Below are 22,147 nucleotides of genomic sequence, written 5' to 3'. Positions count from 1 at the left end.
ACATACGTGTTTGCGACGATGGAATTAATTTTTATTTTCTCCAATCAAATTTGTAATATTAAAAAGGAAGTAAAAAACGGTTTAAAGCCAATTCCGGTACAGTGCCCCATAAAATAATAACGATAAACGATATAAAATGCATGTTGTATAAAATATTAAAATGTATAAAAAAAATTATATTCGTAACGGCGTACATCAATACCATCATACCCGCAGTACATTAATAAATACATAAGATAAGACAATGTGTAAACTTATAAATAACCTAGAAATAATTATTTGTTTTTGGAGAATAAAAAAAAAAATATGCTGAATGTCCACAAATAATTTTACGCTCGTTTCAGTTATTTATTTTAGATTAAAATGTTTAAAAAAAATGCACTTAATTCCAACTCTAACGGCATAGGTACATAATACGTTTTACAAAGATAAACAACAGCCATACATTTCTTGAAACAACTCAAGAGTTCCACTTATTAACAGATCCGATTGGCGATTTCCATGTACAGTGTTTATTATTATTTGCATAGATATAATCAAATATTGATAGATCAAATTCATCACCATCAATTGTACAGTTCATGTAGGTAACAGAATACTGTTCAACGTATCGAAGAGCAAAGGTACATAAGTCACTTTGTATGCCGAATTAATCAAACTATATAATATATCGATACTTCAAGATACACTAAATATTATTAAATAATATGCAAAGACGTGTCTTGTTGTAATTGTTTACAACCACAACGCATTAAAAGAACTATGCATTTCGTGCCACCGTTTTGATAATATTTACAATTTATATCACGTATGAGTCGAGGCAGACTCACACATATACCTATTATAAATGGCAAATCTTGTATAAATTTCGTAATTCGTATATTCCATTCTTAATATTTATTGTCCACTCTCTAATTTGTGGTGTAATTTATTCTACAGAACAATGTAACAGTGTAAATTATAGTGATTAAATATTTTAGTCTCGACATTTAATAAATAACAATACCTAATAATAATAATAATAATAATAATAAAGGTTAATCTCAGATATATACGGTTTACATAATGATTAATGAATGGGAAGAATAATGCCATAATACTATATAATAGATACATCGTTTTATACATTTTTTTTAAAAATCTTTTAATAAGTAATCGTTATTCAATATTAATTAACTGTTTATGTATTACGATGATTGATACAACATGGACTTATAAATTTATCGTTTGAAACTGCATAATTAGAGTAGTATTTATATGTTTGGCATGTAGTTAAATTATTCTACCACCTTAATTCATTAGTTTTTAGTAAAAAAAAATACAGAAAACTGTTTAAATATTTGATCAGATATATTTATCTAACACTAAACCCATCCTGTTTGCGATACCGTAAAAACAAAGGTTAAATTAATAAAATAATTTGGAATCAAAATCACAATTAAATGTTTTCAATAAATCTATCAAGATCCGAGTAATTTTGTATCTCAATCAATATTCTTTTTAATATTCTACTACCAATTTTATCAGACGCACATTCCCAGAATTCTATCAAAATATCCACGTGTTTAATTTTTACTTACAACAAATAAAGCATTTACCAGACTTCATTATATGTATGATGAATTTAAAAAGTTATAAACGTACAATATTAGTTATTTACATCGTTGTACATAATTTGTAAGGATATTTATATTATGATATTACGAATAAAAATAATATACTGTAGATATTTTATGTTTTTTTTTTACTGAATATATTCAGTATAATTGCCTCAAAACGTGTAGACCATGTGAATAACAGCAATAATATTAATAACTACATAATTTCTACGTTTAAAATACAATTGTTTGCCTATTATTATTCACATAGTTTTCAGTGACCTACATAATATAAGTGTAACACGTTAATTAATGGAAGGTAACGGTCATGACGGGTACATATCAATCGTGTAAATCGAAACGACTGTTCGTAAAGATCTTTGCAACATTACGACAACAACTGCAGTATCGATATAATATACATGTATATAGGTGTCAGCTCCAAGTGATCATGTTATTATGATATTGTGTACCTGTGTGTTATCATCGTGTAATGTGATTTTGACCACCGAGTCGCACGACTTGCTACACGGCCACATAGAGCTCTGCAATGAACGATATATATTTTTTTTTTAATTTTGAACGCATTGTGTGTATATATATATATATATAATAATAATAATAATTATAAAAATGTAAAATATATCATGTTCGACGTTTATGAGTTTGCTTTTGACGAGTGTTTCGATTGTAAACCTATATATTATACACTGAGTGGTGTGAACAATTGCACAGAAAAAAAAAAAAAAACATTTTTGCAAATTTTGATTTTTTTTTCTTATGATTTTATTTTCGTTTGAATTCACATATCATATATATACGTGTGCGTCCGTGCATGTGGGTGTGTCAAAAACACACTCGCACATGCACACCCACACACGTATATATACTATATGTATATGTATATGCGTGTATATTATGTATTGTTTCGTCGTCGTGGACGTGTGTGGTGTGCCTATTTTTTTTTTTTTTTTGTTCTTTTTTTCTCTACCCGTATGCGCAGTAATTCCCGGTGCGGACGGCGGCGGTGGTGTTGGCGGTGCCGGCGTTGGTGGTGTTGGTGGAGGAGGTGGAGGTGGTGGAGGTGGCGTTGGAGGTGGTGGAGGTGGCGGCGGTAGTGGCAGTGGTGCAGGCGGCGGCGGCCTCCAGCAGCAACTGGACGGCGCGGGGCAACCGGTCGACCAAGTGTACCAAGTGTTGAAGCAGGCCGGCGAGATCCGCACGTCGCCCAGACCGGGCGGCGGCCCCTCCGGTTCGCGGCAGCAGCAACAGAATATGGCCGTTGGCGGGCCGCCCACCGAACCACTGCCCAGGTCGTCGCCATCGCAGCAGCAGCAACAGCAACAGCAGCAACAGCACCCGCAGCAGCACCTGCAGCACCCGAACAGTTTAGGTAGACCGGGAACCACGCTGAACGTCACGTCGCCGCCAATCGCGTCCAGCTCAGGTCTGCACGGCTGTGTGTGTGTGTGTGTGTGTGTGTGTGTGTGTGTGTGTGTGTGTGTGTGTGCGTGCGTGTGTATGTGTGTGAGTGAGTGTACGTGTGCGTGCGTGTGCGTTTACGCGTCCGCACACGTGACCAATCGACTTGGACCAAGTCGTTGTTGTTGATTATGTTGTTGTTGTTGTTGTTGTAACGTGTGGACTTGATCCCCGTATTTTTGATTTTTCGCATGCATTTGTATCGTAACACATTTTTTGTCGTCTCTATCTCTCTCTCTCTCTCTCTCTCTGTCTGTCTGTCTGTCTGTATCTTTCTCTATCTATCTATCTATCTAGATCACTATGTAGACACACTGTCATCTGTCTTCAATAATACAATACGATACGTATATATATATTATCTCGGGTCGCGGGCGGCGCGTCCGGAGGATTGAGGCGATTGCACGTGTTTAAGCCGTCGATTCGCCCGGACAAGCTGCCCGTGCTCATAAAATACACAAAATACGATATTATAATAATAATAATAATAATAATAATATATATTATGTACCTAACCTACTGCTATCGTACACGCTAGCGAAATTAATATTTAAACTCTTAAACGTCGATCGACGACCACCGAAAAAATTGGAATTTTTTTTTTCTCTGACCACTTTTTACAATACCACCCCGAGACATACAAGATGATGACATGTAGTAGGTACATAATATTATGTCATTATATGTTATTACGATATTAATATATCTTCGCTTATTGTTGCTGTAAATAACATATTCACCATATACGACGGTGGCGTGTCGCGCTTACTATTATTGTGATTATTATTATGTTGATGTTTTGTGAACGTTGCATGTTAACGCTTCTCGACTTTGGGCAAGCTGAACTCTTTTTTTATTATTACAAATAATATTATCATCTTTAATTATTTTGATAAAACATAATTATTTAATACTTTTATAAATCCGAATACATACATATCTACATTTATATGCCTATGAATACATATAAATATGTTATCTACAGGAGTGTATATTGTATATAATTATGTATGTATGTATATACGTATGTATGTTTATGTATATATGTATATATGTATGTATGTATGTGTGTATATATGTATGTATGTATGTACGTATGTATGTACGTACGTATATATATATGAATATGTACATACCTACGATAATATATATATGTATATAATATATATGCACTCTTCTCTTCGAGAGTGTATAACCAATAGGTATTATTATTACTATATTGTTATTGTTTTATTTATTATTTTGGCTTAAAATTGGCCCGGTACCTCAGATGGCACTGATAATAGTGTGCCATTATAATTTTAAAAAAAAACAAAAAAGCCATTCGAAAAATTGCGAATTTCTCATGTCGCGATCGTGATTGTCCTATCCTAGCGGAATCACACGTCGTCGGCACGTCTTCGGCCTCCTGCAGACTCCCGGAATCGGCAGCACCCAGAAGGCGGAGACTGTTCGGCGGCGTCAAGAGCTTTACCATGTTCGGTGGCAGGTCCCAAACACAAGGCCGATCGATATCGTTACCCGAAAGTACGAATTTATATCATTTTGTTTCTTCTGAGCGCAAAATTCTTTTTTTTTTATTATTATTTTATTTTATTACAATATTTTTACACATACCTACACTTCAAAAACATTTATGATTACTATTCTTTTTTTCAATTATTTTATTTATTTTTATTTATTTATTTTTATTTTTTTTGTTTTTTCTCTTTCTTCACTCGTCGTTACCTGTCGCGTACACAGAACAGGTTAAGTACGCGGCGGGTACGAGACCGTTTGGACAACCCCTAGTGTTACCCAGTCAACCCCCAGACGGAGACCTGCAACAGCCAGTAGACCTTCAGCTGCAACCCGGACACAGACGGAGCTTGATGGCCGGTGCCGTTATGGCGGCCAAGAAGAATTTAACTTTTAAAAAATAACGTTTTTCGACCGCCTGCTGTCAGAATATTCTCTTGCACCATCTCTCATAAATCTATCAACCCCACGCCCCTCAGCTATATCCCTTAAAATTACTCCATTATAATATAAGGCGAGTTATTTCATAGTGAATTTTTAGATTTTAAAACAATACCGCGATATTCCTATAACGGTTGATTCACGATAATATAGATAGGTACCCGCCTAAATATTATAATTTATAATATATATTACATTATATTATAGGTGTAGTTGACGATGTCTGAGAAACGCGCCTCTAATATTATTCTTTATTACGCCTCCCTCGCCTAACCATAGACATGTTGTTATTGAAATAAATTTCTCGTAGGCACATTCATATTTTTTCCGAGCTCTGCCATTTAATAGACGCGTGTCAGCTGTGTCGCCCGTCTTAAAATAACTGATATTAGTTAAAAACAAAAATTATAAATGTGTGTGCCCTACAAACTTTTGCTACCCCACCCCCAACTCCATATAAGCCTGAGCTTTTTATTCTTCTATAACTTATTATGTTTCACTACTTATACTTCTTCCAATACTATTAGTCAACGCTATATATATATACATAAATGATATATATTGCTCTTTTAATAAATTTATTTGTTAACACGTAGTATGTAATATACGATATGATGGCTGTGATCGTTAAAATTGTCACGAAATACGTATTACGACAAATACTTTCCAATATTTACTTATTATATCTGTTATATTATATATTATACAAATGTCGTTGCACGGTAGTTTTTCTCTTTTTCATTTTCTGTAAAACAATATTTCTTATTATATAATAATAATATTACAATATAAGAGCATGACGTCCCGACCCCCCACCCACCTCCTCCTAAAGATAAAAAAAATGTAATTTCATCGATATTATACTGCAACTCCCCGTTTACTAAGCTTGTTATTATATTAATTAAACTTTATTCTTTTATAAATCACCATTGTTATACCGTGTTTTTGTTTTTTTCTATATACAAGGCCAGACCACCTGCTATTCTCAGGGACAAGACAAGCATTTTTGGACTCGATCAGTCCCTACCGGTCTGTACTTAGCAACCACTCAAAAAAAAAAAAAATAGTCTGATGATAGTCGTAGTAGAATATAATACATGCAGGTGTTTGCACCGTTTAGAACAATCCATTCATGTGCACCGACTCGAGTATTGTTGTAGGACAGTTTCGTGAATAGAAAAATCATTGGACAATATCATTGTTATATTGTATTGCTTGAAGAACGTCCTCGTCACTTTCGGAAACTTTCACCCGAATCCTATAAATAAGGGTTAAAGAAGTAGCTCATCCGATTGATAATACATCATATTACACGTATATATATATATACGTTCGGTCGAAGTTTGAATAATTAAAAGGCCCATCAAAATGTCACGTGCACGTTTTCAAAACTACCAAAGGGATTTTAAAAAATTCAACTCATACATAATTCATCGACACAAACATTTCTGTAACCGAGCGACCCTCGTTATTGCACTCTGTCATAATACATATTATGGAGAGCCTCGTCGTTCGAGACTTTCCGGAGCGAATGAGCATAACGAAATGTCGAACACACACACGAGCTTGTAAAAAATAAAACTCATATACCTACATCATTTGTACTTACCTACCTGCCTAACTGCCTACCTACCGCATATTATGTGTATCATACTTTATTATATGCAAATATATTGTCGTCGTCGAAATGCTCGTTCAACACAATCGTATGTCATTGTAATTATTGTCCTTGGTCGGCTTTCACCCGGTACGCATGCCATCAGTGTACGGAATCCGAAAAGTCTGCGCCCTGTGGCTATCATATTACTATAGTTATTGTTCTGGTGTCTTAGAAAAACTTCCCTGTGCATGTGCGTGTCGTAGAGTGTAGACCAGTGGCGTAACTGCGGGGTAAAAATCCAGAGGAGGGGGGATCAAAATAATGTATTCACCTGTAAAATCCGTGTAAAACATTATATTATGGAAATATATATGGAATAATATTAAACTACACATAATGATCACTAAGATTTATACTTTTCATTTTATTTTTAAAATTCTTCTTTTGGAATGTTCAATTATAATTCACTTTTTATCACTGACTTTACGACCGGTTTTTTCTAGCTTTACTGTTTACGTTCTATTTATTTTTACTATTCTTCTCTTCTTTTGACTAAATGTTTTTGTTTACAAAATAACTATTGATTACACGTGGATCCTTCGTTGATGATAATTACTTTAGAATTGCAATTTATTCACGTGTATATTGTTTAAGGTATGCATATTATATGTATTATATCATAAATATATTCTTTATGTATGGTTCATAATATTGTAATTATTTGTAGTAGGTACTATGGGAAGATGCCAAGAAATGGCGAGTAATTCTAATTCATGCAATGGGCCTGAAAATTGTCTGTCTGATTTGATAAAAATTAATATTAAAAAATCCAAGTGGGCAAAGTATCTACAGCCTCTTATCAAAAAAACCAAATATCTCGTAGAGCCTATGACACTTTATGTGGAGGGCTCCCGGTCCTTCAAATTTGCGAATATTTTTTAGCAGTTGTATTCATTTTTTAGTTTATTTATTACTACAATTAAATGAATGTTCTATTGTTGATAAAATAATAAAAAAATGCTCTGCCGAGGGGCCGCTATCCACCCACCCCATCCCAATCCACTCCTTCAAATACGTCACTGGCCTACGACATGTACATTTATATCATCAGGTCACGTTTAAGTGGCCGTTCCCATCATATTGTAATCATTTTATGATGGGCTAATCGTTGTCGAGCGCACTCAAATTCAATAATAATTTTCTATAAAATATTTCATTGTATACCTATTAACGGTTAACGAAGAAAAAAAGCTCTCAGATACTGTCGATTAAAATACAATATATTATAAATTATATGACAGCTTACGATTTACGTTCTCGTACGCACTATATAGTTTTTATTATTAATAATTTTACTATGTATTATTACGGTTATTATTTTTACCATTTTTTCATCTGAACCGCAATCAACGAGATCCGACGGAAACGCATATTTATAAATAATTAAATATACATGGTGTTTCACGGTTTCTGACACATAATATTTCGTGTTGTAGAGTGTGGAATATTCTAAGGGCACTTACAAAACCTATCTCATTTAGTTAAAACATACTACAAGAATTATCTTCACAAGAATTTTGATAAAACAAAACCTCTACTTTTCTGTATGAGACGAAAAAATCTCAAAAATTATTTGTTAAACCTAAATAGGAGTTCACAAAATGCAAGAACAACTCAATCAAATAATAAAAAAACTAATGTTACCGTAAGTACCCGTGGATTGGTGAAACACAAAACACGTTTTTAAACACACTCGTAATCATGAAAAGACATATTAATTCTATCATTGACATTGCTTGTGCGGAAAACCGTGAATCATCGTGTATACATGACGATATAACATTATCACGTTTTCTTCCGACTTCACGATGACAATTAACAACAGACCTCATTTTTTTCTTTCTGTATTAACTATATCATGACATCATAATATAAATTAATGACTTTGTGTGTTGGTCAGATGACAACAGTAACGTTTGCATGTCGCGTAGTCTTTAATTCATTTTTTTTTAATTTTTTCTAACTTGGTATTACAATTTTGCAGCATGTCTTAGATCTTAGTGGCCTAGAAGCATTTTTTTTTTATCGAATAGTTTGCGTGTGAGTGGGCGGCAAGGTGAGAGAATCAGCTGACCTCGGCGAAGGAAATCATTGACGTACCTTCGAAAAAACCATAGATTTTGACATAACGCTGGTTATTATCTCTTTTCGATGATGCTCGTTTTCTCGGACAACCCTTGTTTTTGGTTACTCGCTTCGAAGCAGAACATTTTGACCTGTCTATGTCGATTGTCAGACATATAGTGTCCTTTAGTCACACTCGTCCGCTCAAGTATCTTGGCCTTAGACTCTAAGGCGGATAGACGAGTGGAATAGTGCGACGCTTAACCGTTTCTTTAAACATACCTTGGACATTAAATAATATGCTCATTACCTTAATAATAATTTATTATTATGTTTATTTACCGTCCGATATCATCGAGGTACATGCCGAGAATTTTGACGCCATTTTCGTTCTGCTTCGGAAGTGAAATCCTAAACACGTGTTGCCGATCGAGCGGGGTGTGAAGTTTGCCAGTGTGATTCTCTCGTCCAGCCGTCCAGCCGCCGTGACCCACTCACCCCCGTCCCACGGCCCGCTCTCTCTGACCATGGGTGCCCCACCCGTGTGTGGACATTTACAGCTCCGCACAGCCCTCGTCGACCGAAACTCAATTCGCGCATGAAGAGCTTTTCGTTGGACTCGTCGGACACCGCGGAACAAGCGCAAAGGCGGCGGATGGGCAGCAGTGGCAACGGCAGCGGCGGCGGCAGCGGCAGCAGCACCGGACTCCAACAGCAGATGGAAAGCTACTCAAATCCTTCGTCCTCGTCCAGATTGCAATGTACGTATGCCGCGATCCTTCCCGCCGCGAACCCGCTACTGAACTAAAAAAAAAAACTAAAATTCCGAGACCTTCAATATACGAGTATTATACGATAACAATATCATATTGATTATTGCTCTAAAACCGTGTAACTCGCCTCAATGATAACGACATCACAACCGTGAAGGGGGTTATCGTCTCATCATATTTTGCACGTCCACGGAATTCAAAATGTATTTAAAATAGGAAAGCCCAGTCGACGAGAGTGCCTCCTCCGAACGTCGAAGCGTGTGCGTACTTACATCATGCCTATATTATAATATATACCTACCGTTGAGCATTTTAATTTTATTTTGCCTGTAGATCAAATTATAAATATTGTTTATATTATTATGCAATTATTATAAATATGATGATATCGATTCGCTCAGCGTATATCATAATACACATAATTGTGTTATATGTGCGTGTGTTATGTTATATATGCGTTAATATCATAAAGGCATATTATAATTATAAAATTATGTTATTACATGGTTATAATATCATAATGATATAAATATATATTATATATATATTTATTTAACGGTCATCTTGTTTTTCCTCCTTAATTTTACCCTCTGTGGCGAGTTTTATACGCGTTATGCGTGCGTGTGTGTGTGTGTGTGTGTGTGTGTTTACTTTGATATAATATGTTGTTTGATGTGAACGGAGACGAGTGTAATAATTATTATTTTTGTTTTGCATTTTAACGACGGCGGTAGGTATACCTTAATTAATAAACTATTGTGCTATTATTGTCGCACACGCGCATTAACAAAAATCGTTTTATCGATAGTAATTATTACTGCTCTGCTAATAGCTGTATATACACTGTATAACTATATAGTATATATAAACTTATTATATTACTTTAGTGAGTAATCCGACATCGAACAACTGGTAAAAATGACCGCGTGTCGACCAACATCGAAATTCGAATATTATGCACTCGTGATTGAGTTTTCCGCATTACCGATATCGTTTTTTTTTCTCGAGCTTAGTCCACGCAAATAATACGCTACGGCTGGTGGACATGTCCAGATCGTTTGACAGCAACTAAACGTTATTATAATAAAGTTATTGATATTACACTATATTACGCGAACGGTGTGCTAGTAAAATAGTGCAGAAATAAATCTCGAGATCATTACTTTTTGGAAGACGGATAAAAAAGTCTCGTTGACGAGACGTTTTAATACTGAATAGTCGACTGCATAACGGCTTGATAATTTGGGAGACAGAATGAAATGAAAAACAAAATCGAATATTTTGACTGCGAATCGACTAAACTACACCGAACACATTTTATTCCCATTGACCTATAACCTACAAGACAGCTTCGTAATAATCGGCAAATGGCTGAATCGCATTGTTTGCCCTTTTACCTCCCGCGCACCGTTCAAATACATTTTAGTCTCGCCCACCGCTGCGGCGCCGTTCATATTATTCGATTTCTACTGTGCTATAATTGTTCACGTGTAAAAGACACGTCTACTGATCATGATAGTACCGCGAGGGATTAACACATAACACTTAAACGATTAATATAACGATAATTACACGTCATTTTGTTTCCGCGCGTGTGCCGCAGGTGGTATGTGCGACGAGCGCGCGTGTGTAGCGCACGGAAATGACGAAAAGCGAAAGCACGAGAAACTAAAATAATTACAACATTATATTTAAAACAACTATGGGTACAATAGGAGGGTACAACGCGACAATATTATAATATAATAGCGGTTTTACTCGCTGCATGCTTGTACGGACAATGGCTTTTCGCTCTTTCGAGCTATAATGTTATATATTATATTATTGTTATACGTATGTGACGTATGCGGAGATCGTATTTTATTTTGTTGTTATTATTGTTTTTGGTATAGACATATTGTATGTGTAATAATGTTTTTTTTTTTTTTGCGAATAAACTCGCGGCTCCATAGGGTGTAATGAATCGCTACGTTGATAAGGCTCGAAAAAAAAAATAGACAAGCAAACCCGATATGTTGTTATATTATATATAATACGCTTCGCTTTGATATCGTACTTGAATTTAAAATTATTTATTTTTTAAATACTGCAGAGAAAGAGAGATAGTTATTGCGTAAAATGATGTTGAATGGACATGTAGCGTAGCTGAGTATTATTTTATTTTATTATAGGTATAAATAATAAACGTAACATTATAATATTATATATATATATGATATTGTGTTCTGTAAAATCGTTGCGGAGTTATCTGAAAATATAAGTTGATGAAACCCCCTAGCGGGGCGGATAATAATGTAGTGTCGTCGACCCCCCACCCCCTTGTTTCCCAAACACCTATCGAGCGGAGCATGTGCGCAAACTTATATTTTCAGACCGCATTGCAATGTTTTTTATTTTGGTTTTTTTCTTACGTTTTATTGCAGCCGTCTGACGACTGAGAGAACCATAAACATAATATTATGGAACCCCACTAACATTGATTATATATATAATATGATGTACACACCGTTATTTGTTTTTACTTTTGTTATATTCGTTATATTGTTATTGTTTTTTTGTTTTTGTTTCTTTATTATTATTATTACAATTATTATTATTTATTACTATGATTATAATTACTAACGAATCTAACACATATTTTCACACCTGACATTATATTAATATATTATTTTAGTCGTTTCCACACGTCCGCCATAGAGTCATCTGCAACACCTCGATTCCTGTATCATTGTTGGAGTATATAATATAATGTTGATCATACTAGTTACCTCTCAAATTATACGAAATACCTCCTAGATAGATATACCTGTATCTCCATATAGTTGACACTATATATATATAGTTGCCTCCCGAAAACGTGCGGTACAATTTATAATTTAATATTATAGTTACCTACCATTTTTGTCCATCACCAATTAAGAGGACATCATACCCGTATGTCTGTTTTACAAACGAAAAACTTACCAATTTGCGTTCGGCAGAACCAACTACATATTGTAAGCTTTATTTAATATTAGAGTAAATTTTACTTTTATAGAACTACGGATAAGAACATCGTCTGTGTTGTGATCCAGATTTGTATGATATTTGCATTTTTTTTATAAAATTATGCCCATTTTTGAAATGTAACAATTTACATATTCATGTATGCTCCACTTGTACAAAAATTAAAATATCATTTAAAATCAACGCACAAACATAGATAATATTGTAGGTCAACTCGATCTAATATTAAAGTTAACACACATCAAATTGGTTTTGCTGAACACAAGTTTGCTATTTTTTACGTTCGTGAGACGGAGGCAACACATGTGAGCATAACGTCCTCTTAAGTCATAAACAAAAAGGGTCGTTGTCCTGTAATGTGATCAATTCGTAGAATATATAAAGAATGTATTATCTTCTGTTTGCACATATGATATCGTGATCACGACGTGCCACAAATCACAATAATATATCGACTCTATCATAAATATTAATATTACTGCCCACCCATTCGAGATTACAAATATCAGACGACGACGATATTATCCGTGTTAGTTTCTGTTTTAGATTTTGGAAAGATTATGAATCGTTTTGTAGCTAATCACAGTAACATGATACTGTTCAATACCTGTCGACCGTGAAGTGGAAAAACCTTTTTCGGTGGCGATACAATTTAGTTTACCAATTCCACTTAAAATGACCTTTTCATCGACTGCTCTCAAAACGTTTTTGGGTCGATAGACCAGCAACACTCGGTAGTTTTCAAGGCTAAAAGACCAATTATTGTGGTAAATTAAAGATAATATTTAAAAGTAATAATAGTGACCTATAGGGTATATGTATAAAATATAACTCAAGTTACTTTCATTTTAAATAAAATAAAAACATACAACAATTAACGTTCGTTAGGTATATATATATATTTTATAAAAATAAATGAAACATTCAAATTCATACTATTGTTTATGTTGATGATAATGATGATTAATGACTTTTTATAAAAGTCCAGATAATTTCGCATAATATTGTCAGCAAATTGGCATCAATATTTTAAATAGATACATTTTTTTCTCTTTTAATCAAAAAGTATTTAACCAGCCACTCAGCGCCTCGGAGGTAATCAATAGATTAATAATACATAAGTTTTTGATTTTAATTGAATTGAATTTGCATATATCATATCATATGATGATTCAACATCGGTGGAATGAGATTGGACGAAAATATTTTTATACACCTGAAGATAAAACTAAAAGGAAAGCGCAATTATTGGTAAATTGACCGTAAAAAATAAGGAACGCATTTGGCTCATGTCCAATTTAGCGTTCGCGTCGATTCGTATATAAAAAAATATTACTATCGACCTATGCCCGAGTTCGGGAGGCAACTAGTATGATGCGCCCGCGTCGTAGTGGCACATATACAATATTATTGTATTACCTACCTATATACATCATATACCTACTATTGCTCGTTTACCTGCACCGTCGTTTCTGTACAACGATGACACGTAATAGTGTGTCACCGTCGTGTATTGCCACCGTATCCCCGACATGTCGCGTGCGTTCCACGTCGTACGACGACAACGCTGTTTTATTTCATTATACTTGTTGATTTTTCCGCCCGCCTTACGTTTGTTTTTCGTCCGTGTTTTCAGCTCCGTCTAGCCCGGTGCACAACCGGCGTCTACTGTCCACCAGGACCATACGGATGAGCTCCGTCGAGTTACCCGACGACAACGATAAATCACTGTCGTCGGCAAGTACGTCTCCGTGCCCGTCGCCGGTGAGATATTCACAAGTACAGTATTACAATAATTATACACACGGCGCGTATACATAATGATTTGAATGTATAGGTAATATAAAATAATATTACGACACAATACACAATATGCAGCGCCTTACACTGTAGACCTAAGATCGCGCGTGAGCCGTATACTACGACAACCCCCACTCTACTCAGAAATTTGTTTTCGTCCTTTTTTCAGAAACCGCACAGGCTGTTACCGAATAATCTCTACGTGGTACTGTACAATTTCAAAGCTCGGCGGGAAGACGAACTGGATTTGAAGTGAGTACACAAATTTAATGAATAACTAGTTTCGAGCTGCTATTGATCTTTTCATTGTGCAGTGCGTGTGCGTAATTAGATTTTCACTCGAACTGTTTTATTTTTTTTACTGTTTGGTGGTTTGAATGATGAAAAAAAAATATTAATCGCTAAAAAAATGTACCTTCTATATATAAAAATGGAGCCGAAAATATATAACAATTCATCAATTGAGAACGGCTGGGCCGATTTGGCTCAATTTTTTTTTAAATTGTTCTTAATTATTGCAAGGAGAAGGTTTTTACGAAAAAAATATTTTGGAAAAACCTTTTTTTTTAAATTTTTTTGATGATTTATTTTTTGAGTTTCGGAATGCTTTTTCGAATTGAAAAAGCTGCAGCAAGCTTTAGCTTATAAAATTGTCCATATGACATAATTAATCGTTAAAATGGGGCCCCCGACCAACACAAAAAAATTTGTCAACATGGAGAAATATATCGTGTATTGAATATTAGTTATTAATATTATGTTTCTCTATATAAAGTTAAGTTTAAATTTGGTAAAGTGATAATTTTCGTATAGTTTTTATTCCGTTCGATTTTATTTATATTCTCTTTACATACAACGCAATAGTCGATAGCAGAGATAAAATTTAGGTTTTATGTATGTGAAATATGATTATTCGATTATTACGACTTCACTTTCCATTTTCCGTTTTTGTCGTTACCAGAAAAAACGCGCGAACAATTTTAGCTTATTTTATTTTATTTTACTAATCTAACAAGACGCAATCCTGGATGGTCTAGATTCACAATTGGACCCGATAGGTCCGACCCGGGGAATTGCTCAAACAGAGATTTTAAGATTTACGAAGAAAATATTTGTTTATATACGGTTGCTATTGGTTATAGGAGAAATATAAATATATTTAGTAGAAATGGTTATTTTTTTGGTTTATTGGTTGCCTGCAGTGGTTCATCGGGCAGATCAGGTGTATGCATGCATGCAATTGAATTTTTGCATCGCTTATAGCATGTCCGCAATCAAAATAAATATAAAACATATTATTTCAATAATACACAGCAGGTAGGCATAATATACTGCTCGCATTATCACCATCGAGTCTCATATAGAGTCGGCATTTTTAACTGGCAACAACGTGCACGGGATCAGCTAGTTTACTATAATATCTGAATTGCCAAAATCTAACCAAAATTTAAAATTTAATTTAATAACAGTTATAATAAAATGAATTCCGATTAAATAATAAATTATATCTAGCATATCCCTCCTTCGCATTCTGAGTAAGCTTGAATCTGATCGTTGATATTAATGATAACTGTTTCACAGACGTCTCGACCTCACAATTTTGCTGATTACCCGTTGAATTTCCCTCAGGTCAGTCACAGTATGAAGTTTGTTCACGTACACATTTTACTTTAGATATTCTCATAAAAAGAAGTCTCTTGATGCGAGATCACGTGCAAGGTGATTGCATGTATCCTATGACCCTTGATATAATGATATGTGTCTCGTATCCTCGTTCTAGTGAAACCTATGCTGGATATTATTTATCTTAATGAAATCGGAATACTACCCAATTGCAATTAAAAAATATTTTTCTTTAATTTTGACTAATTTGTAAACTTGACATTTTTAAAAAAACTGCGTTTGTGCTTGTGGTAGTGGATGGATGCAACGCTCTTACCTTTTTCCTTAGTTTACATTTTTCTTCCATCCACTAATTTCCATACATATATTTTATATTTATTCAAGTAGATGAAACATTTTGTGCAGAATATTTACAATATGGAAAATCTCTCCCCTTCCCACAAAATATTTTGTGTAACTTCAAGCACTGATAATGAGCTGTGTATGTATGATGTGACACCTTTAAACAGTGTCTATTCATGTATATGATGTAGACGCATTTTACCTGTTTTTAATAATTTGAAAAAAAATTATGTTTCATACCAAACATTTTTTTTGTGTGCATTTAGGGCGGGATACAAGGTGACCGTTATCGACACGTCAGACCCGGCCTGGTGGAAGGGTAAATGTTTCGGTCGCGTCGGTTACTTTCCGTACAATTACGTGACCAAAGTGCAGCCCGGAGAGAGGCCATGGCAAGTCACAATCAATTTACAGGTGTTGGACGTTGACAATAATCCACTCACATTGCTGAGAGACCAGGTAGGCACCTAAACAGTCGTAATTTACATATAATTTTAGTATTATTATATTTTTTACAATTGCTAATCCCCCCCAGCCATATATCTGGTCGATGCTAATTCAACTATTGACAACTTGGTGATGTTCTAATCTTTTGGCTGAGTTCTTACTTATCCGATAGAAAACAATTTGTTAGTTTATTTAACCCTAATTCAGATCTACCTGATGACACATCTAGTCTCAAACGGGTATGTCTCCTTAGTCCACGGAAAACTGACGTTTTTTACTTCAATCCGAACTTCATATATTTACTTCTTGGGTGGAATGACTTGGTCTGCGGCTTAACATAGATAAATGCCATGTCATGATTTTCTGTAAGCAAAGTAATCCCATATCCTACCCTTATTATACTCTTAATAGTATTCTTTTCAAGCGAGTTTTCCTATACAAAGATCTTGAAATTCGCCTTTCTTCTTCTTTGTACTTAAATCATAATTAATCACATTATTAGTACAGTTAGTATAACATTAAAAGTCTTAGGTTTTATTAAGCGCAAAATTAAAATGTTTACCTTCATTAGTTTCTTTCGTATACCTACTTTACATTATTTTAGTTCTGTATACATCGAATTACCTACGATTCAATTATTTGGATATTAGAAAGAATATTGAAAATAATTTAAGATTAAAACTTGTAAAAATAGATTCATCTCTAATTCCGAGTATATATAAAAGTTAACCACTTACTCCACGATTACTCACTCATTCGGTCACACTTCAATTACCTCTACTATCATCTCGTCGTTCTGTCACCGACATCAAGTTAATTTCTTCCATTCTTTACAGCTCATTGTATTACTTCTCATGCTCAATAAATAAAATAAAATTACAATATTTTAAACCATAATGCACATTCACGATTATTGTGAAGCACCGATTCTTGTACCTTGGTCGTGATTGTATTATTACCTATTATTTGTTATTAATATCGAAATCTCATGTTCTACAGTGAAGATATTTTAAAATCGATTACACATTTGATTAATTGTTTAACCATTTGCGTTGATGTTACACCTCAGCAATAACTTTTCAGTAAGATTAATTTACCCTTTAATTAATCATAATAATTCATTACCTACAATATCACTTAATGTTCTTTTTCAATTCAATAGCTCCTCAACGTCGTTTTTACGGTCATGCTATTAATTAATCCGCTTGTAATACTCTTATTAAAATAATCAAGCTTCTCTTGTCCCTCTACATACCCTTTTATCAACGAAAATGTTTTTATACACAAATAATATTTCGCACAATAGTTCCTTTTTAATTTTTTCAATCGAAACGCATAATTCATTAGTACACGTAAACCTATACTTTAAATATGTTTTTTGCTCACTTATTTATCATAACCCATTTTTTTTTTTTAGTTCCAATATAGCTCATAATTAATTTACTTGGTTAACATAACCGTATTAAGTTTTAGAGATAATCCGACGATCACATTCAACCAACTGAAATAAAAAAATTATTTGACAATCATACTACTATATTTTTTTAAAGTTGTGATTCAATTAAGTTTTTCAAAATGTACCTCCATCATTCATGACACTGAAAAAATTTGACATTAACTTTACGACGTGTGGTGTTATCAACCTAAATTATGAAAAAAAAAAAAATAATAATTTATCTGACTCCGGATGCCTATCGCGATTTATCACTTTAGCTTAAACTCCTATTATATACTTCCATACCGCGGATTATACGTAGCATAATATATATAAATTTAAATATATTATCATCCCACGTATAACGTTGTAAAGGTACCACAGCTACACGATAACCACCGAAACAATTATCGCAGGGACTTAATATTATTATACGTTTACACTGCTGCGGTTGTGTTTCTGTGTACCTACTCAAAACGTTATTTCCAACACATTCCCTTTTGGCCAATTATTTTACATCAAAACGTATAATATATTATTATATTTTGATATGTATATGCGGATAGACTAAATTGGTTATCGGAATGACAAAACATTCGTTTTGAACTTACACCGTCCCCTGATGTTCATACTTTGACGGTTGAAATCTATTTATTTCTATTCGTACAATTTGTGTTTATAATATATTATAACGGTATATCATCAAAAACACAATTAACATCGATTTTAATGAAAACGTTTTCGAAAATTTGTTTGCATATATTCTCTGTTTCTACCATATTATACACGATGAAAAAATCTCCAGCACATGAACGATAAGTTATTCGATTTTAAGCCCCGAACGAAGCAATAAAAAATTGTTCATGTAATGTTGTGTGTGTGTTTTTTTTTTGTTTGTTTCCAAAATCACGTCTCTTGTGAGTAAAGTCTAAATAAATGTCATGTATTAAAACTATGTATGCCTAATCTATAAATGGCACCGGTTTCAACAAATTGTACTTCACAGAAGTGAATTTTCAAATTCCCAGAAGTTTTTGAGAAAACCGAAAATACGGTGAAAATTGTCTTGGTATATGCAACCACTATGGGTTTTAACAAAACTTTACAGAGAAAAAATAAAACAGTATTTAAAGCAATTCTGTTAAACGTTGGAGTGAATGAAAACCAATTGTGACAAACCCGATTTTTCACAATTTTTCTGTACATTTTTTTTTCAGTTTTGTCGAAAATTACTTATAAATACCAAAAATTTACCTACAATTCACCTATATCTATCTGCAAAACATATTACTTTGAATGTTTTGCTACTAAAACTGATTACTACATTTCTAAACGTAATGGTAATATAAAAAATGTTTTAAAAATAATTAATAACATACAGTACCCTACGCCAATACATTCTTCCCTTATTTTCATAGATTTATATATTGGTGTGTGCTATATATTTTAATAATACCTCGATAATGTCAACAAGTAAATAATAAACATATTATTCGTATAACTGATTTTGGAGAGGGTCCAATAGTTTCAAATATTAAGTAAATTTTATTAACCTAACTACTTGGTCATGTTCAAATAAATTCTATAGCCGGCCCATTCCGGGTTATTATTAAGTAACGATATGAATAAAGTTCAAAATCGTTTTTATCAAACATAAACTAATTACTTATAAACAATAATGTACAAATATATTTTTGTCAGACATTTGTTAGAACAGCTTATTTAAATTATAAAAATTGAAGTTATTTCATTATAAAATTCGCCAACATGGTTTAATTTGATTGTGTTGAAATGTCCTAAGACTTAAAAATCTGATCTCGATTTTCAATACTTCAGACAAAAGAACAAAATCCAATTATTTAACACTGTTTAGCTACAGCGAAGAACATACCGGAATGTTAAAAAAAATTCCAAAAGATAAGCAAAGGATTGCGATCGTTTTAGTAATTTACTGTTTATAAATGAAGCAATCTGTATTCAAATTAGTTTGTAAAAAAACTGCAATCTAGTTATAATGTTTAATACATGTGTGTGTGAGAGATTGGTGAACCCGTGTTTTTTTTAGAGTCACTTTTTTGTCCAAAATCTACGTTTTATATTATGATTATCTATCCTTCAATACGATATTGTTCAAAAAATAAAATTGTCACAAATTTATCGCAAGTCTATTGTATCGGCTCTATATTTTAATATTACATTTGATTTGTGATAGTATTGTATTTTTTTCTATACAACGATAAAATATATTTTATTTTTAGATTATAACTTTAATTATAACAAAATTGTTGTTTCCACTTTAAAGCCTCTTTCTATACACAATATATAATATATTTATATACTTACTCTAATTGGTATAGAATATACTTAATAGGCCAGTAGTAGTTGTGTCCGTCCGTTCAGATGACTTGTTACCATTGCTACAAAACGCAATTGTTTCTAGCTCCCAAATTCCATATTATATTGTTATTAAATTAAGTGGAAGATATTAAATTTAAAAATGTATTAAGTGAGGGGGTTTTGAGTAAAATTTGAGCAGGTTTCCTAAAAACAATTGATAATCGACTAGTTCTTATGATTTAAATGTTCATTATTTTTACAATTTAACAACGCAAATTAAACACAAGTGTAAATTATTGTAATTTAATTATTTCGTCTTCGATAAACGATATTTTGTACTCTCAGTTCTATTTAATTGTGTTGCCATAAATCTTGTATTTGCGGTAACCACATACTTGGCGTGTAAAACGAATAATATATTATATTCTCTTCTTTACTTGTTTTTTTCATATTTTTTTCTTAAGTAAAAAATGTTTATGTGCAACAATTTTTTTTCTTGTTGGTAAATAACAAACAATTTTTTTCAGTTAAAACATAAAGTACAACATATACATATTATCACTTTGCAAAAGAACCATAAATCAGTATATAAAATAATATAAAATTGAAATACACGAGTTACAAACATTTCGATTTGTAAACGTCATCGTTGTATCACGCGTTTCAATCGGATTTAATAACCACCTGCAGGCGATACAATTCGTAGATTAGAACCGTAAATATTTTATTCTTGAAATGTTTTTTTTTCTGTTTGACGCAACCTTGAATTGTCCACTTATACTTTATAGGTAATAATATTGTTAGGCGTGGCACTTGTTTACGTATATACCGGGAAAATACGGGACTAACCAACTCCTGCGGCTGCATTGTCTCGCGGTTAGGTTTTATCGATTTCGTACCGTTCCGTGATTATAATATAATATAATTCGTTTTTCGTCAAATAAGTGAGATAGGTTCGTAGCGGGAGCGCATAGTATGAAATCCGTTTTTGTGTATATTACTCGCTGTTCATAATATACGTCATGTACGTGATAATGTTAGTGTTTCCGTTCGTTTGAAAATTAATGTACTTACGCGTTGCATAGCATTATAATACAGTGATCAAAAACTTAGAAAATATAAGGAGAAAAAAACCATTTTGAACATTTAGGCGTTTGGCCAAGTACAATATTCCCAGCTCGGTTCAAACAGTTTCTGGTATATCTAAGATTGTCTGATGTTCAATATTCGTGCACACTGCGTCATAATACAGTGCAGATCAGACATTTGGAAAATATAGGGAAACAACCATTTTGAACGTTGGTGCTGTTTGATGGTTTTTTTTTTTAAATAGATGCCTATTATAATATATTATACAACAGTAATAAATAATGTCAAATCTTATCTCGCGAGTGATGCGTACATAATACATTAAAACTTGGAGCTAGCTGTTGTTATCAGTATCCGTTATCAGACGCTTTGTGTACACTTGTATTGTGTTTTCACGTGTTGAACCGTGCCAAACGTTACAATAGGTATGTATATATGTATGGATCCCCGGTAGCAGATAATGAGGTACCCAAGATTGTTCACGTTTTGCAGCTTTCCGCTTTTTCATACTAGCGATACGCTGGGCGAGGTC

General features: G+C 33.4%; 1 protein-coding gene across 9 annotated transcripts in view; it reads left to right on the top strand.

Annotated features, from left to right (window-relative positions):
• Nucleotides 1-22,147, top strand: part of LOC111030999 — a 268,635-nt gene that overhangs the window by 238,453 nt on the left and 8,035 nt on the right. For 2 of the 9 annotated variants that reach the window (XM_022310755.1, XM_022310753.1), the window contains 6 exons: nucleotides 4,455-4,607; nucleotides 6,006-6,068; nucleotides 9,324-9,524; nucleotides 14,179-14,321; nucleotides 14,512-14,594; nucleotides 16,574-16,766. In XM_022310755.1, coding sequence (XP_022166447.1) covers nucleotides 4,455-4,607; nucleotides 6,006-6,068; nucleotides 9,324-9,524; nucleotides 14,179-14,321; nucleotides 14,512-14,594; nucleotides 16,574-16,766 — 836 coding nt within the window. Of the gene's footprint in view, nucleotides 1-4,454; nucleotides 4,608-4,823; nucleotides 5,963-6,005; nucleotides 6,069-9,323; nucleotides 9,525-14,178; nucleotides 14,322-14,511; nucleotides 14,595-16,573; nucleotides 16,767-22,147 lie in introns of those variants that run through there. The other 7 variants (XM_022310754.1, XM_022310757.1, XM_022310756.1 and 4 more) reach the window with 7 other exon arrangements.

This window comes from Myzus persicae, unplaced genomic scaffold, assembly GCF_001856785.1.
Source record: "Myzus persicae strain clone G006 unplaced genomic scaffold, MPER_G0061.0, whole genome shotgun sequence".
In the NCBI taxonomy this organism is placed as follows: domain Eukaryota; kingdom Metazoa; phylum Arthropoda; class Insecta; order Hemiptera; family Aphididae; genus Myzus; species Myzus persicae.
This window is presented reverse-complemented; position numbering and strand designations above follow the sequence as displayed.